The sequence below is a fragment of the Megascapheus bottae genome, chromosome 20, assembly GCF_031878675.1.
Source record: "Megascapheus bottae isolate mThoBot1 chromosome 20, mThoBot2.hap1, whole genome shotgun sequence".
Classification (NCBI taxonomy): Eukaryota; Metazoa; Chordata; class Mammalia; order Rodentia; family Geomyidae; genus Megascapheus; species Megascapheus bottae.
The window spans coordinates 3,925,757-3,945,048 of NC_143528.1; the positions used below are offsets into that span (position 1 = coordinate 3,925,757).

General features: G+C 40.8%; 1 protein-coding gene across 7 annotated transcripts in view; it reads right to left on the bottom strand.

Moving 5' to 3' along the window:
* Positions 1-19,292, bottom strand: part of Tacc1 (transforming acidic coiled-coil containing protein 1) — a 106,178-nt gene that overhangs the window by 21,993 nt on the left and 64,893 nt on the right. For 2 of the 7 annotated variants that reach the window (XM_090353893.1, XM_090353895.1), the window contains exons 3-6: positions 17,919-19,020; positions 13,066-13,126; positions 7,837-8,044; positions 3,560-3,612 (exon numbers count right to left, since the gene is read on the bottom strand). In XM_090353893.1, coding sequence (XP_090210019.1) covers positions 3,560-3,612; positions 7,837-8,044; positions 13,066-13,126; positions 17,919-19,020 — 1,424 coding nt within the window. Of the gene's footprint in view, positions 1-3,559; positions 3,613-7,836; positions 8,045-13,065; positions 13,127-14,675; positions 14,712-17,918; positions 19,021-19,292 lie in introns of all 7 variants that reach the window. The other 5 variants (XM_090353894.1, XM_090353892.1, XM_090353896.1 and 2 more) reach the window with 5 other exon arrangements.

Below are 19,292 nucleotides of genomic sequence, written 5' to 3' on the forward strand. Positions count from 1 at the left end.
TGTGGATTGTGGTTCAAAGCAAGTGCGGGCAGCTAAGTCCAGATACTCTTATCTCCACTAAACTACAAAAAAAGCCGAAAGTTGGGCCGGGAGTTTGGCCTAGTGATAGAGTGCTTGCTTAGCATGCACAAAGACTTGGGTTCCATTCCTCAGTACCACATACATAGCAAAAAGCCAGAAGTGGTGCTGTGGCTCAAGTAGTAGAGCCTTAGCCTTGAGAAAATCCAGGGACAGTGCTTAGGCCCTGAGCCCAAACCCAGGACTGGCAAAAAAAAACAAAACCAAAAAAAACCAAAAAAACCCCTGAAAGTGGAGCTGTGGTTCAAGTGCTAGTGTGCTAGCCTTGAGCACAAAAGCTCAGGGACAGTGTTCCAGCCTAGAGTTTTTGCCCCAGAACTGGCAAAAAAAAAAAAAAAAGAAATCATGACAATAATCCCATTCACAATAGCAAACAAACAAACAAACAAAACCCAAAACACTAAAGCAAATAAAAACCAAAAACTAAAGCTAAACAAGGAGATGAAAGACTTCTACAATAAATACGGAAAAGAGAGAATTAAGAAAAACCTTTTCTAAGAAATGGAAAGACATCCATGTTCATTACGGGAAGAATATTGTGAAAAAGACTATTATCAAAAGCATCTATAGATTCAAAGTAATTCCCATCAAAATTGCAATGATATTGGAACACATAATCCAATCAATAAATGGGCAAATGAGTTCAACAAAGAAACAGAAAAAAATGTTTTCGACATCTTTAGCCATAAAGAAAAAGCCAAACTATGCAGATATCACTTCAGTAACAGTGGCTATCTCCAAGAAAACACCACCAACAAATGTCAGGAAGAGCAGCATAGGGAAAAGGAGCCCTTGTACACTGCTGGTGGAATGTGAATCAATGTAACAACTATAGCAATCAACATGGAGGTTTCTCAAAAAATAAAAATAAAAAATAAGGCCAGAGCTGGTGGCTCATCCTTTTATCCCTAGCTACTCAGGAGGGTAAGAAATGAGGATAATGCTTTGAAGCCAGTCTGGGCAGAAAAGTCTGTGAGACTCTTAATTCCAATTAACTACCAGAAAGCTGGAAGTAGAGCTATGGCTCAAGTGGTACAGCACAAGCCTTATTATGCAAAAAAGTTCAAGTGTCTATGCCCTGAGTTTATTTATTTACTTATGCCTGGGTTTAATATTCCATTCCTTTCATCTACATGGAATAGACCATGTATCAACACAGGCTGTTTTTGTTACTATGGCTGGGTCATATGAATCAAAGTTGTATGTTATGGTACCTCTAAGCATTGCTTAGGATTGCTTTGACTATTTCTGATCTTTTATATTTCCATATTGATTTTAGCGTTTTAATTTTCTATTTCTGTGAAGAATGTCATAGGGTAGTTGAGGCAGGAATTTATGCTGTGACTATTTTAGCTACTCTCATCAGTTTCCTAGTACTTTCTGCTTTAAAAAATGTGGAAAGCAAAGGGCCGGGAGTTTGGCCTAGTGGAAGACCTGGGTTTGTTTCCTTGGTACCACATACATAGCGGGAAAAAAAAAGCTGGAAGTGGTGCTGTGACTCAAGTGGTAGAGCTCTAGCCTTGAGAAAAGTCCAAGGACAGTGCTCAGGCCCTGAGTTCAAGCCCCACAACTGGCAAAAAAAAAAAATGTGGAAAATACATAGAATCTACTAGCATAAAAATTGGCCATATGGGGCCAGGAGTTTAGCCTAGTGGTAGAGTGCTTGCCTAGTATACACAAAGACCTGGGTTCGATTCCTCAGTACCACACACATAGAAAAAAGCCAGAAATGGTGCTGTGGCTCAAGTGGTAGAGCTCTAGCCTTGAGAAAGCCTGAGGACAGTGCCCAGGCCCTGAGTTCAAGGCCTAGGAGTGGCAAAAAAAAAAAAAAAGGCCATATGTAGTTTGGAGCTTTCTCAAAAAACTAAAAATAGACCTTCCCTAAGACCTAGCCATACCACTCTTGGGCATCTACCCTGAGCATCATAACCCAGGATATGATAAGGACACTTGGTCAGCCATGTTCATTGCTACACTACTCACGATAGCCAGGCAATGGAAACAACCCAGATGCCCCAATACAGAGGAATGGATAATGGAATTCTACATAGCCAACAGACAAGATAAAATAATGGCATTCACTGGGAAGTGGGTGAAACTAGAGTAAATCATGTTGAACAAGATAAGTCAAGACCAAAGGAACAAAAGGTGCATGGTCTCCTTGATATGTGGATATTAGATCCAAACAGTACAAGAGCGAGGACTCAATATTCAGGTACTCAAGGTTATGGACATGGTCTTGGAAATATAAATATTACTACACAGACATAAAAATCTGTGATGGGATATATATTCTATAGACATAATGTTATATAGATTGATATGTATGTATGACATACAAAGTCTCAGATTAACTTTAGTTATATTCTAAAAGTTATGTTCCAGTGATTGCAGAAAGATTCCCTTCTTGAATACTTGTTTGTTAAACATGGCATTTGAAATATGATGCAAAAAATCAGTGTTAATAAAATCTTTTAATAAAAAAATTGGCCATATGCTCTCCTTAGAAATGAAGCAGATAGGTACTGTTGCTCACTTTATAGATGGCATGAGTTACAAGATATTTAAAAGAGCTGGTTTCAAGTACTGGGCAAACTACCTGGTTTTGTAGCCACATAGACAATATTTTGTCTACTGAACATACCTTCTCTAATCATTCCTTCATTGTTTTTACAAACTAAAGTTATTAGGAAGTGTCACCCTTGGCAAACTTTAAAAGGAACTAGCTTATGCCAAAAGAGGGGAGACCAAGCCTAGAAATAGTAAAACTGGTTATAAAGTTGCCATCATCTTTTGAAAGACTGGTTCTAGCCATGGGCTCAAGAAAAGAAGGCTGATTTACCCTAAATTCTTCACCCCAGAGTCACTAAAAACAAAACAAAATAATAAAACATCACATGACCAGTGGCTATTGTATGAAACATTTTACATAAACTGTAAGTTCCTTAGGTGAAGAAACTAAGGAATAGTATATATGTATATGCATAGCTGTATATAATACTAATATTTAAGACAATAAATGAAATACATATAAGACACTTTTCTTATGTGCCAGAGCTAGAACTTGAATTCAGAGCCTGGGCACTGTCCCTGAGTATTAATACCCAAGGCTAGCACCCTGCCACTTGAGTCATGATGAATGGATTCCTGACAGTTAATTGGAGATAAGAGTATCACCAATCTGCCCAGACTAGCTTTGAACCATACTCCTTAGATTTCAGCCTCTTGAATAGCTAGTATTATAGGTAAGAACACCAGTGGCTGGCTGACTTATACAAGTATTACTTTTATAAGTCTAAGCTTAGTTGAAAACAAAGATTTCGTTTTTATCCCAAATTCAGCCTTTCTCCTATCTGCCATGTAATCAGACACCCATTGCATTATATATTCGAATTTATTTTTAACAAATCAATATGGGTTTCAAAACAATTACTGAAAGAAACCTGAGCTCCACCCCACACGTCCCAGTTTAGGAACTTACAAGCACAATGGAGCCATCCTTTTCCATCTTCTGGCACATCTCTTTCTCTACGCCTAAAATATAGAAAGTTATTTTTATAGTTATCCCAAGAAACTGATTCCTTCCCTTACTGGTGAAAAGCTCAGGGACTCCATGTAGGCCAGAAATGACTATGAACACATTAAGAGCATTTCAAGATTTTTAAAGGCACACTGGCATTCTATTCGTCCCATGTTAAATCACCCACACTTCAGAAGAATGCAGTAAATCCTGCTGCAAAAAGAAGCACGAGGCTGCCCCCTTGTGTCCATTGGAAGCTTAACCCATGAGTTGTAATTACTATGGAATTATTTCAGAAGGAAATTCTAACACTCACTGAACACTATTTCATTACCAAGTCTAAATGAATTGAAGTTCCAAACTGGAAGGACACCCTCAATGTAATTAATGAAGTAGAAATATGATCCTCTTTCAATTTAAAACTTAAAACAGTATATCCATTATCCTTTATATACTTTTCTAACTGGTTTCTTTTTATCAGTTTTTTTTTTGTTTTATTTTTGCCAGTCCTGGGCATGGGCTCAGGGACTGAGCACTGTCCTTGGACTTTCTCAAGGCTAGCACTCTACCACTTGAACCTCAGCACCACTTCCGACCTTTCTCTATGTATGTGGTACCAAGGAATCAAACCCATGTCTTTGTGCATGCTAGGCAAGCACTCAACCAAACTCCCAGCCCCTATCAGTTCTATTTTTTACTTTACCACCATAATTGTCATTAACAAAGAAAACAGGTTATGTTCTTGTTGAAGAAGATATAAAGATATTTAAAAAAAAACACCCCACAATGGGGCTGAATGTGGCTTAATGTGTACAGTGCTTGCCTAGCATGCCATGAAACCCTGGGTTTGATTCTTCAGTACCATATAAACAGAAAAAGTTGGAAATGGTGCCATGGCTCAAGTGGTAGAGTGTTAGCCTTGTGCAAAAAGAAGCTCAGGAACAGAGTCCAGGCCCTGAGTTCAAGCTACAGGACTGGAAAACAAAACCAAAACCAAAACCAAACCAAAACAAAACAAAAAACAGAAACAACAAACAAAAAAAATCCTTAAAAGTCATAATCCTTCATGTAACTGTTTTAGTAGATGATCATTTAAAACACAAATATGACCATTTTCCTACTACTCTCATCTCTCAGAGCATCCCCAAATTCTTCACTAGTCTCCATTTCTACTTGTCCTGTACATGAAGAAAGCCAGGGAGCATTTTACCAATGTGGCAGTGTCCCAGGCTGTGTGACATTCTTCCTGGAGAACTATGTACATATCCATCAAGATCTACTTCTCCTTGGATTCTCTTCAGTAAAGTCTCACAGGAGAGCCAATGGCAACCCTCTACCCATCACCCACAGCCTTTGCCTACTCCTTGACAGAGGTAATCAGTCACAGTGAGACATTTTTGTTTAAATGTTACCACAGTTCCAAAGACAGCCAGCCAATTTACCAGTATTGAGGACAGCACTATAGCTTCTAGAGCTGTCTTTAATAACTCCTGTGCAAGAAATTTCCTCCGAGGAGGAAGAATACACTTCAAAAATATTTGCCATATACTTGTACCAGAGGAAATACAAAGGCAGGCCTCTCAGTTATCCCTGACCTGGAGGATTTGTAAGTCCCTTTTCTACAAGGAACGCTGTCATGAAGTGTTGTGGAATAGAAGAAACTGGTGAGAGCAGAGAGTACAGTGGGATCCAAGGAACTTTCATGACACACCTGAAAGAATAGCAGAATTTTTGTAAGAAATGTCAAAGATGTTTCAGATATGTGGAAAAACAAAGCAGGCACAAGAGTACTAAGGATTAATCTCGAGAAGTAGAGTATCTAGGACAACAGTGAACAAGGCTTTGGGAAAGAAATTACTGTATCTGCTGGTACAGTGACTTTATTAAATGTGGATCTGGAACGTTTCTCCAAATCCTGTGTTAAAAGGTTGGTCACCAGGGTGGCGCTATTGGGAGGTGATGGGACCCTCAAAAGGAAACTAGTGTGTGGTCCTTTGGGTTATTAGGTACAAGTTCTTGAAGAAGACTGTGGGGCTCCAGGCCCCTTTCCCTTTCTTTTACTTCCTAGCCAAGAGGTAAGCAGTTCTGCTCAAGGATAGGATCCCTCCCCATCGCGGGCTTAAAAGCAAGAGGTTTCCTGCTCCCCACCCCCAAATCAGGACCGGAACCTCTAGAACAATGAACCAAATCAGCCTTTAGCCCACAAGTGGGTTGTCTCAGGTAGGTGATGTAGCAACAGAAAGTTCATTATCAGGTAGGAAACTGAGATCTGAGGGACAGGGAGGTCAAAGAAGTAACTTCCCATGTTTTCCTAGTTGGATCAAAACTTTAAAACTTCTAAGTATAAAAGCCAGAAGTGTGGGGGGAAGGAAATGGGGACAAAAACAGGAGGAGTATCAGTGTGTGAGAAGTAATGCATCTACTACCTGGTGAATATAACTTTAATCATTACCCTGACAATTAAAAAAAAAAAAAAGCCAGAAGTGAGCAGGGTGAGGTGGCTCACATCTGTAACCCTAGCTACTGAAATGGCTGAGCTCTGAGAATCAAGGTTTTCTTTTTCTTTTTTCTTCTTTTTTGCCAGTCCTGGGCTTTAGCTCAGGGCCTGAGCACTGTCCTTGGACAGTGGCTCTACCACTTGAGCCTCAGCACCACTTCCGGCTTTTTTCTATGTATGTGGTACTGAGGAATTGAACCCAGGTCTTCGTGCATACTAGGCAAGCACTCTACCACTAGGCCAAACTCCCAGCCCAGATCAAGGTTTTCAAAGCCAGCCCAGGCACCAAAGAATGAACATGGGGCTCTTACCTCCAATTAATCATTAGAAAAAGAGAAGTGGGGCTGTGGCTCAGGGGTAGGGTGGTATCCTTGAGCTGAAGAGCTCAAGGACAATGCCCAGGCCCACAGTTCAAGCCCCATGACCCACAAAAAAAAAAAGAGATCAAAATAAATAAATAAATAAAAGTGCTATATATTACAAGGCTAGATCCTGTTAGAATGGTAAGGATTTTATGTATACCAATTAAGTCAACTTAGTATTTTGTGACAGGAAAATTCACAGTAGCTTAGTATGACGAAAATAATCACCTCACACTTTAGTATTGGTGTTAAAGGCCATGGAAGCTGACTGCTTAGCTTGCAATCTAATGCTACCATTTACAAGTAATAGTGTTCAGAACATGCTACTCCAAATATGACATCTCAGCATTTGAGGAAGCAGCAGAAGCAGGAAGGTCTCTCCATCCTTCTCCCTTGATGCATGTTTCCCCTGGAAACAGGTTATAAGATGCTAATTCCAAAAAAAAAAAAAAAAAAAAAAAGGGCTGGGAGTTTGGCCTAATGGTAGATTGCTTGCCTAGCATGCATGAAGACCCAGGTTCGATTCCTCGGTACTACATACATACATACATACATACATACATACATACATAGAAAAAAGCCAGAAGTGGTGCTGAGGCTCAAGTGGTAGAGCTCTAGCCTTGAGAAAGTCCAAGGACAGCGCTCAGGCCCTGAACCCAAGGCCAGGACTGGAAAAAAAAACAAACAACAACAAAATCCTTAAGTGGTAGAGTGCTAGCATTGAGAAAGCTCAAGGACAATGCCCAAGTCCTGAGTTCAAGCCCCAGGACTGGCAAATATAAAAACAAAAGCCCTTAGATTAACTTGTACATTTTTCCAATTAGTCTCATTTTGGGGACAGAGATCTCAGACATGAACTTTATAATGGGAGTAAAAAAAATACTCGTTTCCTCTTCAGTGTTAGCCAATGAGGTTGGTCAAGTTTCTCAACTTCTGTGCCTATTCTATTTCTCAGAGGAATGAGGAAAAGCATACCAGTTAATACAGGTAAAGCACTCAGAGCAATGTGTATATGTGGTTTGGTGCTACAGTGGTGGTTGTTAAAATTGCTGTGAGTTAAATAATGAGTTCAATTGCAAAAAGGCCAAATGCATAGCAGATTTATGATACCAGACTAATGCAAAATTATAGGGGAATTCAGTGTCTCCTGAACATCTTCCCACACTTAACTATATGTTTGTAGTACTTGGATAAGCACTCTGCAGTCCTCGTCTGTCGACATGCTTTGTCTACAAAAGCTTTGCTACTGCAAAGCATAGATCAGCATCCTAATCTATTCAAGTGACCCAATTCTCTAATCTCTCTTAAGGTACCTCCTGCTTTAACTTTAAGCATTTCTAGACTTATGCACATTAGAAGACGAAGAGATGCTTCCATACCTGCTTCTGAGGATGAAAACGCATGATTTATGGTAGACACAGGAACATTGGAACATTCAAAGTACTCCAGGTCTTCCTCTGGCTCACCTTTCACCTCGGCCCCAGCTGATTTCTGACCACATGATGTGGACGCCAGTTTCTCCTCATCAGTTGCATGGCCATCTCTATTAGAAATGTCTGGAATCTGGGAGATCACTGCTCCTTCACCCTGGAAGTGCAAAGGCAGACACTACCAGTTAGGAGACAAGTAATAAAACAAGTCAGCAATGAAGCAAGTGGTCATAATTCCATACAGACACAGAATTAATGATAGATTTAAGCCTAAAGTTATGAATGGTGGTACTTCCTAGAACTTAGCTTCTGTAACTTGAGTTTGTGGTTTGCTTTTCTTTATTTCTTCATAATACTAGGCCTTGTATCCTTTTCATCTTCCTTGCTCATAGCTGTACCTGTATCTGCCTGGACTGGTTTCAAAGCTTGATCTTTAGATTTCAGCCTCCTGAGTAGCCAGGATTACAGGCATGAATCATTGATGCCTAACCTTCTAATTAATTTTGGGGGTCAGTACTGGGACTTGAACTCAGAGCTTGGGTGCTATCCTTTAGCTTTTTATATTCACAGCTGGTGCTCTAATCTTTCAGCCACAGCTTCTCTTCACTTTGATGGGTAACTGGAGATAACAGTCTTAGAGAGTTTATTGCTGATGCTGGCTTTGCAATGTGATCCTCAGATCTCAGCCTTCTAAGATGCTACTTGGATGCAGGTAGGAATCATAAGCGCTTGGCTTTCTAACCTTCACTTAAATTTATAAACTTAATTAAGCAAATGGAAACAGGTTTCAAGTTTTCTTGCTCATATACCTCCTAATTATTTTTGGAAATCCATGCAACTCAGTATATTTTCAAGCCACTTTTAAAATCTTTTTGAAATAAGTACCTTTTAAATTACAATGATTAAATATCTTTTTTTTTTTGCCAGTCATGGGGCCTGAGCACTGTCCTTGGAAATTTTTTGCTCAGGGCTAGTGCTCTGCCACCTGAGCCACAGTGCCACTTCTGGCTTTTTCTGTGTATGTCGTACCCAGGAATCGAACCCAGGACTTCAAGCATTCTAGGCGAGCACTCTACCACTAGGCTATGCTCCTGGCCCCAATAATTAAATATCTTTATAAGAATAAATTATCTTTAAATATCAAAGAATGTAATACTTGGAAAATTCTGAATATACTTGCTTAATGCAACTTAAATTACTCCAGTAATTTAACAGCTAGTGACACATTTAAAAAGTACATAAACCGGGCCGGGAGTTTGGCCTAGTGGTTAAAGTGCTTGCCTAGCATGCATGAAGACCCGGGTTCAATTCCTTGGTACCACATACATAGAAAAAAGCCAGAAATGGTGCTGAGGCTCAAGTGGTAGAGCTCTAGCCTTGAGAAAGTCCAAGGACAGTGCTCAGGCCCTAAGCTCAAGCCCAGACTGGCAAAAAAAAAAAAAGAAAGAAAAAGTACATAAACCAGGGCTGGAGTGCTTGCCTAACATTCATGAAGCCCCGGGCTCGATTCCTTGGTACCACATACCCAGACAAGGCTGGAAATGGTGCTATGACTCAAGCGGCAGAGCATTAACATTGAGTAAAAGTGCTCAAGGAAATTTGATAGGGAAGGGGGGAAAACCAAGACGGGTGGGGGGTGTGGGGGGGGGAGGGAAATGGGTACCAAGACATGTGAAAGTGTATCAATGTACGTGAATTAATGCACCTTCTATCTGGCAAATATCATGTAACCCTTTTACTAATTACAAAAAAAAAAAAAAAAAGTGCTCAAGGACAGTGCCCAGACCCTGAGTTCAAGCCCTAGGACTGGCAAAACAACAAAACAAGACAAAAAAAAAGTACATAAACCAGCTGGACACCAGTGGTCCATGCCTGTAATTTTAGCTACTCAGTAGAAGCTATGAACTGAGAATCACAGTTCAAAGCCAGCCCATGCAGGGAAGTTCATGAGACTTTTTTTTGCCAGTCCTGTGGCTTGAACTCAGGGCCTGAGCACTGCTCTTGGGCGTTCTTGAGCTCTACTACTTGAGCCATAGCACTACTTCTATCTTTTTCTATGTATGTGGTACCGAGGAACTGAACCTGGGTCTTCATGCATGGTGAGCAAGCACTTTCCCACTAGGCCAAACTTCCAGCCCCCAAAACTCTTTGTGTATGTGTGTGTGTGGGGGGGGGGGTGTCATGGGGCTTGAACTTAGCCTGGGCACTGTCCCTGAGTTCTTCAGCTCAAAGCTACCACCTTACCCTTGAGCCAAGCCCCACTTCCCATTTTCTAGAGGTTAATTGGAGATAAGAGTTTCAGGTCCTTTTGTGCCTGGGCTGGCTTTGAACCTTGATTTCAAGCCTCCTGAGTAGCTAGGATTACAGGTATGAGCCACCATGCCGTGCCGTGCCGTGCCGTGCCGTGCCTGGCCCAAGAGACTCTTATCTCCACTTACCCACCAAAAAGCCAAACTGGGAATGTGACTCAAGCAGTACAGCTCTAGCCTTGAGTAAAAAACAACAATAACAACAACAACAAAAAACAAAAACCAAAAAGCCTCAAAACCCTGAGTTCAAGCCCCAGGATAAACACACATGCACACGCTCAGGCATGCACACTCTCTCACAAAACTATACAAACGTGTCTTCTTTTTTGGTGAGAACAGTACTGGAGTTTGAACTTGGGGCCTCAGGCTTGCCAGGCCATGTTCTAACTGCGAAGCCATGCCTCCAGCTGTTTTTTGCCAGTTACTTTATAAGATAAGGTCATTTCCTGCCAGGATTCTACTTGGACTGAGATCTGCCTATTTTACTTTTCTCATAGTTACTGGGTCACAGGCACACTACAACATGCCCACAGCTTCTCTTGGTGGAGATAAGAGTCTCTCAGACTTTTCAGTTTGGGCCGACCTGAAACCATGAGCCTCCCAATCTCAGCTTCCCACGGAGTTTTGTGTGGGTCATTGCAACAAGCTATAGGATTAAGAAGGGGTCTCTAGAACTTCTCCATAGAACTTCTCCATCTTGGCTGGCCTTGAACCAAGAGCGGATTACAGATGTGAGCCACTGTGAGCTCAGCTAAACAGTTCTTCAATTGTCAGAAAGACATTATTCTTATTTCTGAGTTTGTAATTCTACTTCACTTTGTAATGCTACATCACTTCATGATGAAATATGCTTGTATCATTAAAAGTCTTAAGCTCTTTCTCTATCCTAAATTTATCTTTAAAACATTTTTTTCTTTGATCCTAAGTGTAAACTGCTGGGGTTTTTTCTTCTGAAGAATTACTATTACAACTACTAATATACAATTGTTTTTGCCAGTCCTGGGCTTGAACTCAGGGCCTGGGCACTGTCTTTAAGCTTTCTCAAGACTAGAGATTTACCACTTGAGCCACAGAGCACCACTTCTGGCCTTTTCTGTATATGTGGTACCCAGGAATAGAACCCAGAGCTTCATGCATGCTAGGCGAGCACTCTACCACTAGGGTATACTCCTGGTCCCTAGTGCAAGTTGTTATAATTATCAAACCCCAAAGTAGCTATTGCACCAATTTTTCAAACTTTTGCAATTAAGTAAGGAACTTTTGTTTTTAGTAAATCAAAAGTAAATTCCTCCAAGTCCTTGCTACCTGATGTGCCAAATCTGAGGAACTTTCATACATTTCTTCCTTTTTTTGGGGGGGGGGTGTCCTGGGGCTTGAACTCAAGGCCTGAGCACTGTCCTTGGGCTTTAAGGCTAGTGCTCTACCACTTGAGCCATAGTACCACTTCTAGCTTTTTGTATGTATGTGGTCCCAAGGAATTAAACCCCAGTCTTCATGCGTGCTAGGCCACACTCTTGGCCTTTTATACATTTTTTTTTTTTTTTGCCAGTCTTGGGCTTGGGCTCAGGGCTTGAGCACTGTCCTTGGATTTTCTCAAGGATAGCACTCTACCAGTTGAGCCTCAGCACCACTTCTGGCTTTTTGCTATGTATGTGGTACCGAGGAATCGAACCCGGGTCTTCATGCATGCTAGGCAAGCACTCTACCACTAGGCCAAACTCCCGGCCCCGCTTTTATACATTTTTAACACTCAAAAAATAACACAAGTACCTCCCAGGCTTTTTTGTTGTTGTTGTTTAAACATCTTAAACTATGTATAAGTTTCTGTACAAGTTGCACAGAATGATCTTAAATTGTGTTTCATCACTGTTATGAGTGAAATATTTCTGTAATTACACTGAAATGCATTTTGGGGGGGGAGGTCATGGAGCTTGAACTCTGGGCCTGGACTCTGTCCCTGAGCTCTTCAGCTCAACGGTAGTGCTTTACCACTTGAGCCACAGCGCCACTTCTGGTTCACTGGTGGTTATTTGGACATAAGAGTCTCACGGTCTTTTGTGCCTGGGCTGGCTTTGAACCTTGATCCTCAGATCTCAGCCTCCTGAGTAGCTAGGATTATAGGTGTGAGCCACTAGTGCCCAGATTGAAATACACGTTTAAAAGTATCTCACAGCAATTAGTTGAACTCGAGTTTTTTGGGGGTTGTTAGGTTTTTTGTTTCCTTGTTATATAGACATGAGCCAAATATTTATTAGATAAACTTATTATTGGAATAAAAAATGGAATTAATTTTATTCATGGTTTCCAATTTTAGAACTATAATAAAACCCCATATTTACAGAGAAAAGAGATTTAACAGAAGCAAAATTTTGTAATAGAAATGCCTTCCAATTCTTTTCCAAGTTGTATGCCAAGAAATCCTGTCACCAAAATTTATTTTTAATCATCTCTAAGGTCTACAATTCAGGTCCTCCATGTTGTTGAGAGCAATGAATTGGAAAATTACCTGAGTTAAAAAATTATTAAATACATCATGTAGGTTCTAAGAAGGGAACAGAGTCAATTCCCACACCAACCACTATTTCTCATCTTTCCTCTTTTTGATGTCTCGGAAGGTTTTACAATCTGTGGTGATAAGCCTTTGTAAGACTCAGATTCAGAAATTAACAACAACAACAAGGCAAGACTTTACTCTTCATTGTGAAAAATAGTTACGTCTCTTCTAGGACCTTCCTGGATTTCAGGATACAATCATGACATACTGAGTACTCAGGCAGCCACTGCAGATTTTTCTTGAGCTATCTCTATACAAATTCTAGCCAGAGGCCAGTTGATTTAAGAATCATTCTGGTAAAGGGCACAGACTTACCTGAGAGCAAGTATCCACAGCCAGAGACTGAGTTTCATATTTCTTCACCTTACAGCCACTCCTAGAAAAGAGAGGAAAACAGGCAAGCCAGTTTGGAATCACAATAACAACTCTAAAAGTATGAGGCGGAGCAGAGGGCAGTGTTGCAAAGAGAAGCCAAAGCAAACAGCACCACACAAGTCACACAAGTGCATGGTAGAGACAGAGACACCTTTGCTGTCTCTGAATCTTCTCCCAAGAGACAGGGTAAGCAAAGAATGACAGCTGGGGTCCTTCTCTGAAAGATGAGTTCACAGTGCTTCCATGTGTTGTCAACACCAGTGTGCTGACTCCTACACTGTTTCATTACACATCTCCAAAGCCTTTCAGATAGTACAGCCTTAGCCTACACACATTCTAGTCTTATTGTTATTCCCTTGACTTTCATATCCATCAGGAAAATCACCACACTGCACAAAGTCTTTAAAAAGTTTTTATTGCCCTAAAAGCCACTGACAAGGTTACCTCCTAAGACAGCTCTAGTCCAGAGCTGGGTATTTACAGAAAAGAACTGTGGTCAACGAGTATGAAAAATCAAAGCATTACCATTCTTATATACAGCAAGATGGGAGAGGAACAAGATGTAGAGCATACAAAGCCACAACTAGGGTGAACTTGGGCCCCCCCAACCCTATTATATAGTTCATAATCTGTGATCATAAGATTAACTCAGATTCTGCTGTTTTAATAAGCTTAAATTTTTCAGTTAGAAAACCCAACTGTAACTCTCTTGTATAACTACTTAATAATAACTATTAAAAAAAATACCACTCTGACCAACAAAAAAAAAGAAAAAAAATACTTGCAACTTGCTTATCTATGTTGTAAAAAATACAAAGCTGGGGCCAGGAGTTTGGCCTAGTGGTAGAGTGCTTTTTTAGCATGTATGAAGCCCTGGGTTTGATTCCTTGATCACCACATACACAGAAAAAGCCAGAAGTGGAGCTGTGGCTCAAGTGGTAGAGTGCTAGCCTTGAAAAAGCTCAAGGACAGTGCCCAGGCCTTGAGTTCAAGTGTCAGAACTGGCCAAAAAAAAAAAAAATACAAAGCCAAGTAGCAAGTTTCCAAAATGTACATCATTACTAGTCCACTGCCTTTCCCCCATGCTCTTACTGAGTGCCACTCTCTGCCATGTAACTCAAGATGGCTCAGTGAAATTTACCAGTAAATTTTATAGGATATAACCTGTTCCAAGCCAGTAGCCTTAACCTATCAAAACTATCCAGTCATTCCCTTGATACAGCAGAGCAGTCCCTCTAACCAGTGCTATAGCCAAGCCACAGCACTTTCTGGGGCCAAGCCAGCTTTTGGTATTCAAAGCGTGCCAAGCCAGGGGACACAAGCTCTACCACCTAAGGTGGAAAGGGTCATTTTCACTCCCTTAGGTATGACTTGCAAGGCTAAGCCAATTTATGAGGGGGCAAATGAAATGCAAAAGAAAAACAAAATAATCAAAAAGGGAACTTGGAAAAAGAAAAGCCAACATGCTATGAAAAGTCAGTGGAGCAGGGCTAGGAGAGGGACTGTCAGCAGTCCCAGGGGCAAACAGCAACAACAGCAAGAGTACTTACAACAGAAAACAGAGAAATTTCACTTGCTCAGTAGTCCTGATGCACCAACAAAGTTAGAGACAAGAGAGACAGACAGATGGAGAAAAAAATCATGTAAAGACTAGAATATCTTGATTCTGGTAGATGTAAAATAGGTTTTTCTCTATGAGATGAGATACAGATTTAAAATGTATTCCTGAATGTTAGCACTGGTGAGGAAATGACTAGTAAGGCCTCAGCTCCAATGGTCTAAGAGAGTAGTAAACACTCAGAAATGCCATATATGCAAATCAATAGATGAAAAGTACACCTCCAAATATATATAAAACATATGTAAAGAACATTTCACTACTGAAAACGTCTATACTTTTTACTGTCTCATCATCCAGATCCAAAGTAATACATGAATAAAAACATAATTAAAAAGAATTCTGAATATCTCTTTAGCAGATATATAACCACTAAAAAAAATTCAGCCAAGTTTAATTGAGCATGCACACCTGAAACCCCAATAGTTGGGAAGCTGAGGCAAGAGAAACCACAAGTTCTAGGTCAGCCTAGGTTTAATAATGAGATCCTGTCTTGGGGGAGAAAAAAAAAAACCCAAAAACTGCTTAAAATTATTTCACATCAACTACCTTATTTGGTCTGCAAAATACCAACCATACTATTCTGTGTCCATTTCATAGAAAAATCAAGACATGGAGCTGGGAATGTGGCTTTAGTGATAAATAAAATGCTTGCCTAGTATGTATGAAGCCCTAGGTTTGATTACTCAGTACCACATATACAGAAAAAGGCAGAAGTGGTGATGGCTCAAGTGGTAAAGTGCTAGCCTTGAGCAAAAGAAGTTCAGGCACAGCGCCCAGGCCCCGAGTTCAAGACCCACAATTGGCAAAAAAAAAAAAAAAAAAGGAAAGAAAATAACCCAAACATGAATCACATACATACATATTTTCTTGTGTATGGTCAGCCCTAGGAACTCAGGGCTTGGGTGCTATCCCTGAGCTTTTGTGCTCAAGGATAGCACTCTACTACTTGAGCCATAGCCCCACTTCTACCATTTTTGTTAGTTAGGGAAAAAAGTCTCACATGGGCTTTCCTGTCTGCACTGGCTTTGAACTGTGATTCTTAGTTCTCAGCCTCCTAAGTAGCGAGGATTACAAGCCTGAGCAACTGGCACCTGGCTTACATACATCTTTCTGAACGTTTCATAAAACTCCTAATTACCCACTAGATGTTACCATAAAATACAGTTTTCAGTCCTTTCTACAAATGAAGGGCTCTGGCCATCCAAATCCTAACATTATATAAAATAAGAGGTCTTTCTTGTAGAAAGAAAAGAGTTTGCTTGTGTACCAATTTTTTAATGTATGAGACATATTAGATTTAAAAAAAAGTCCATTCTATAAAATCAGAAGGAAAATGCTATCAAGTGAGGATGGCAGGACTCAAGTCAAGAAGCTTCTTGGTACTAAGTATGTGGCCTCTTTGGTGCAGATTTAATTTCATCTAATACAACTGGACACAGCTTCCAAATGACTCCTATCAACTGGTGAGAAGCATCACCTTTAGAGGACAAAGTACCAAGGCCCAGTATGTAACCCCAGTGCTGTCTAGACTAGATATCTAACTTTGAAAGCCACAAAAGAAGACTGTGCGAACACCCAATGTATATCGTTCTTCAACAACTCATATACAGTCAGACCAAGAACTACTAATGACATTTACTCTCATAGGAGATATTCAGGAAAACGTTGCTCAGTCTGCTTGGTCTTGAAATCTGTATTTCTCTTTATTCCAGATATTTTCCTTTCCAGTATAAGTCACCATCTGGTATTTTCACTCAAGTGACAGTAATATTGAGAAGCACTTCCTCAACTGATGAAGTGACAGCTATAAGTATGGTCTCTTTATCTTTCCATTTCACATTTCATTCTTTAGTGTCACTTGATCCTTCTTTGTCTTTTAAAAAAATGTCAGAGTTGCAAACAGATACACTGTCATTTACTCAATTAAGGTAATCTTGCAACAAACTTAAACAGAAGCTCTGGGAACTCGAGAGCTTCTCAAAATTCATCCAGGTTTCTCAGGAAAATGGGGGCTGGAGGTAGCATAAGACAGAAAATGAATTGAGTAATTTATTCAGATATAACAGGTCCCTTGAAACACCCTTTTTTTTAAAATCAGAAATTCAATTTCTTGCTAATGAACTACAAGCTATACAAGAAGACAAGAATTCTCACCACCATTTTCTGTGTTAGGTTTATACGGGGGGCAGGGGAGGTCCACTGGTGGCTGGAACCTGTATTTCTAGCTTCTTAGAAAGCTAAGATCTAAAGATTACGATTCAAATTCAGCCAGAACAGGAAAATCCACCAGACTCTTCTGATTAACCATCAAAAAGCCGGAAGGAGAGCTATGGTTTAAATGGTACAGCTGTAGCCTTGAGCAAGAAAGCTCAAGGACAGCATCCAGGCCCTGAGTTCAAGCCTCACCAACACACACACACACACACACACACACACACACACACACACACTCCCAGAGCACTTACAATTTGAATTCTGTATCCAAAATAATCTTGACTGAGGTTTATCTCTACCTAATTTTTTTTAACATAAAAAAATTTGCAGAAATCCAGGCATGGTGGCTCACGCCTGTAATCCTAGCTACTCAGGAGGCAGAGATCAGAGGATCAAGGTTCAAAGCCAGCCCAGGCACAAAAGGACCTGAGACTCTTATATCTCCAATTAACCCCTAGAAAATAGAAAGTGGGGCTTGGCTCAAGGGTAAGGTGGTTGCCTTGAGCTGAAGAGCTCAGGGACAGTGCCCAGGATGAGTTCAAGCCCCCTGACCCACAAAAAACAAACAAACAAACAAAAAACTGCAGTGCCAGGGGCTGGTGGCTCATGCTTGTAATCCTAGCTACCCATGATGCTGAGATCTGAGGATCACAGTTCAAAGCCAGCCCAGGTAGGGAAGTTCATGGGGGTGGGGAGGATGCTGGTGGACAAAAACAAAACAAAAAAAGAACTATGAAGAGTAAGAAATACCTAAAAAGAGCTTAGTTAAATAAGCCAAGGATTCAAAAATTAGTTGAAAACCTATGAAGGAAAAGCTCTTGGAGTACATAATAATCATAAGCTTTGTATAGCCCCACTACACCTCAAAGATAAATATAGCTAACCAAATCCAAAAGTAGCTACTGCTGAACTCACAGAGAATACACAGACACAGCACCAAGAGCCCATGGTCACTCACGTTATTAAACGAGACTTTGCCTTCTTAGGTGATTCTAGGATTTCATTAACATGATTACCAGTGGAAGAACAAAGGTCACTGCTTGTTAAAGTTGTGATTGGCTTAAAGGGATCCATGGATTCATCAAAGTTATCTGGGTCAAAGTGGTAGGAGCCCTTAGAGGACAGAGGTGGGGAGTTCTGCAGTACAGAGTGGCCCCCAAAGGGATTAACTTTGGGGTGATCCCACTGACTAGGGTCTCTCTTAGGGGATGCTTGGGATGTGTCTCTGGCTGTTGGCTCTGCAATCTGTTCTACCCCTACTGGTGTACTGACGCCATCTTTTTGCATCTTGGGCATCACTTTGTTTCCTAGTTTCTTGCCAAATTTCCTTGGAAGGGCTTTCCTAGCCTCTCCATTTTCCACTTCTATGAAATCAAACTCGAGTTTGAGAGGTGAACTCTTAAACTCTTCCTGCAGGTCAACTCCCGAGTCATTGGTGTCACTGCTGAGAGTACCAGAAGCTTCTTTCGAGTCAGGAGGAGATTTCTGGTTCTTGGTAGCTCCCAGCACAGAAGGTGTGCTTTCATCAGATTCATCCGATTGGAACTGGGAGGATGACTTGGGTAAAGCTGTGCCTTCTCTGGAAGTTTCTGTTTCTGAAAACTCTCCTCCAGTTGCTTTCTTCCTCAGGGAGATAGGTTTAGGCTTTCTTAGCTTGCTTCTACTGGTCACGGGCTCTGGACAGGAGCTGCTGACCTTCAGGTTGGCTTCTGCAGAAGCTTCAAGTGTAACCCCCATGTTGCCTTCTGTCATTGCCCTGTCTTGGGTAGCTTCTGGTGGGCAGGAAGGCAAAGCCTCCCCTGAGACTACAGTTACACAGCCATAAGCTGCTTTTGTTCCAAGAGATGCTGGGATATCTATGGAATTCTTGGTTTCTATTGAAAATGGCCTTACTACCGAGATTTTGCTACTATCATGTTCAGGCTCTTCTTTGCCATCCTGGACTGAATGAGTATCAATGGCCAGCTGTGGTATCTCATTTTCTGAAGGTCTAGAACAAGTTTCAGATGAACATTTTTCAATCACTTCTGCTACCAGCTGTTCCTCAGCTTCTTGTGATTCTAAAACAGAAAAATAAAAAGCCATGTATTAAAGAATCATCTTTCTGGTACATACTTTATACTATCTAAATTTACCTAGATGTATAGCAAGCTGTTTTTGTATTAAGCAGCTTTAAAACTCAGCAATGGTGACTGGGAGGTTGGCTTAGTGGTAGTGTGCTTGCCTAGCATGCATGAAGACCTGGGCTCTATTTCTCGGTACCACATACATAGAAAAGTTGGAAATGGTACTGGGGCTCAAGTGGTGGAGCTCTAGCCTTGAGGAAAGTCCA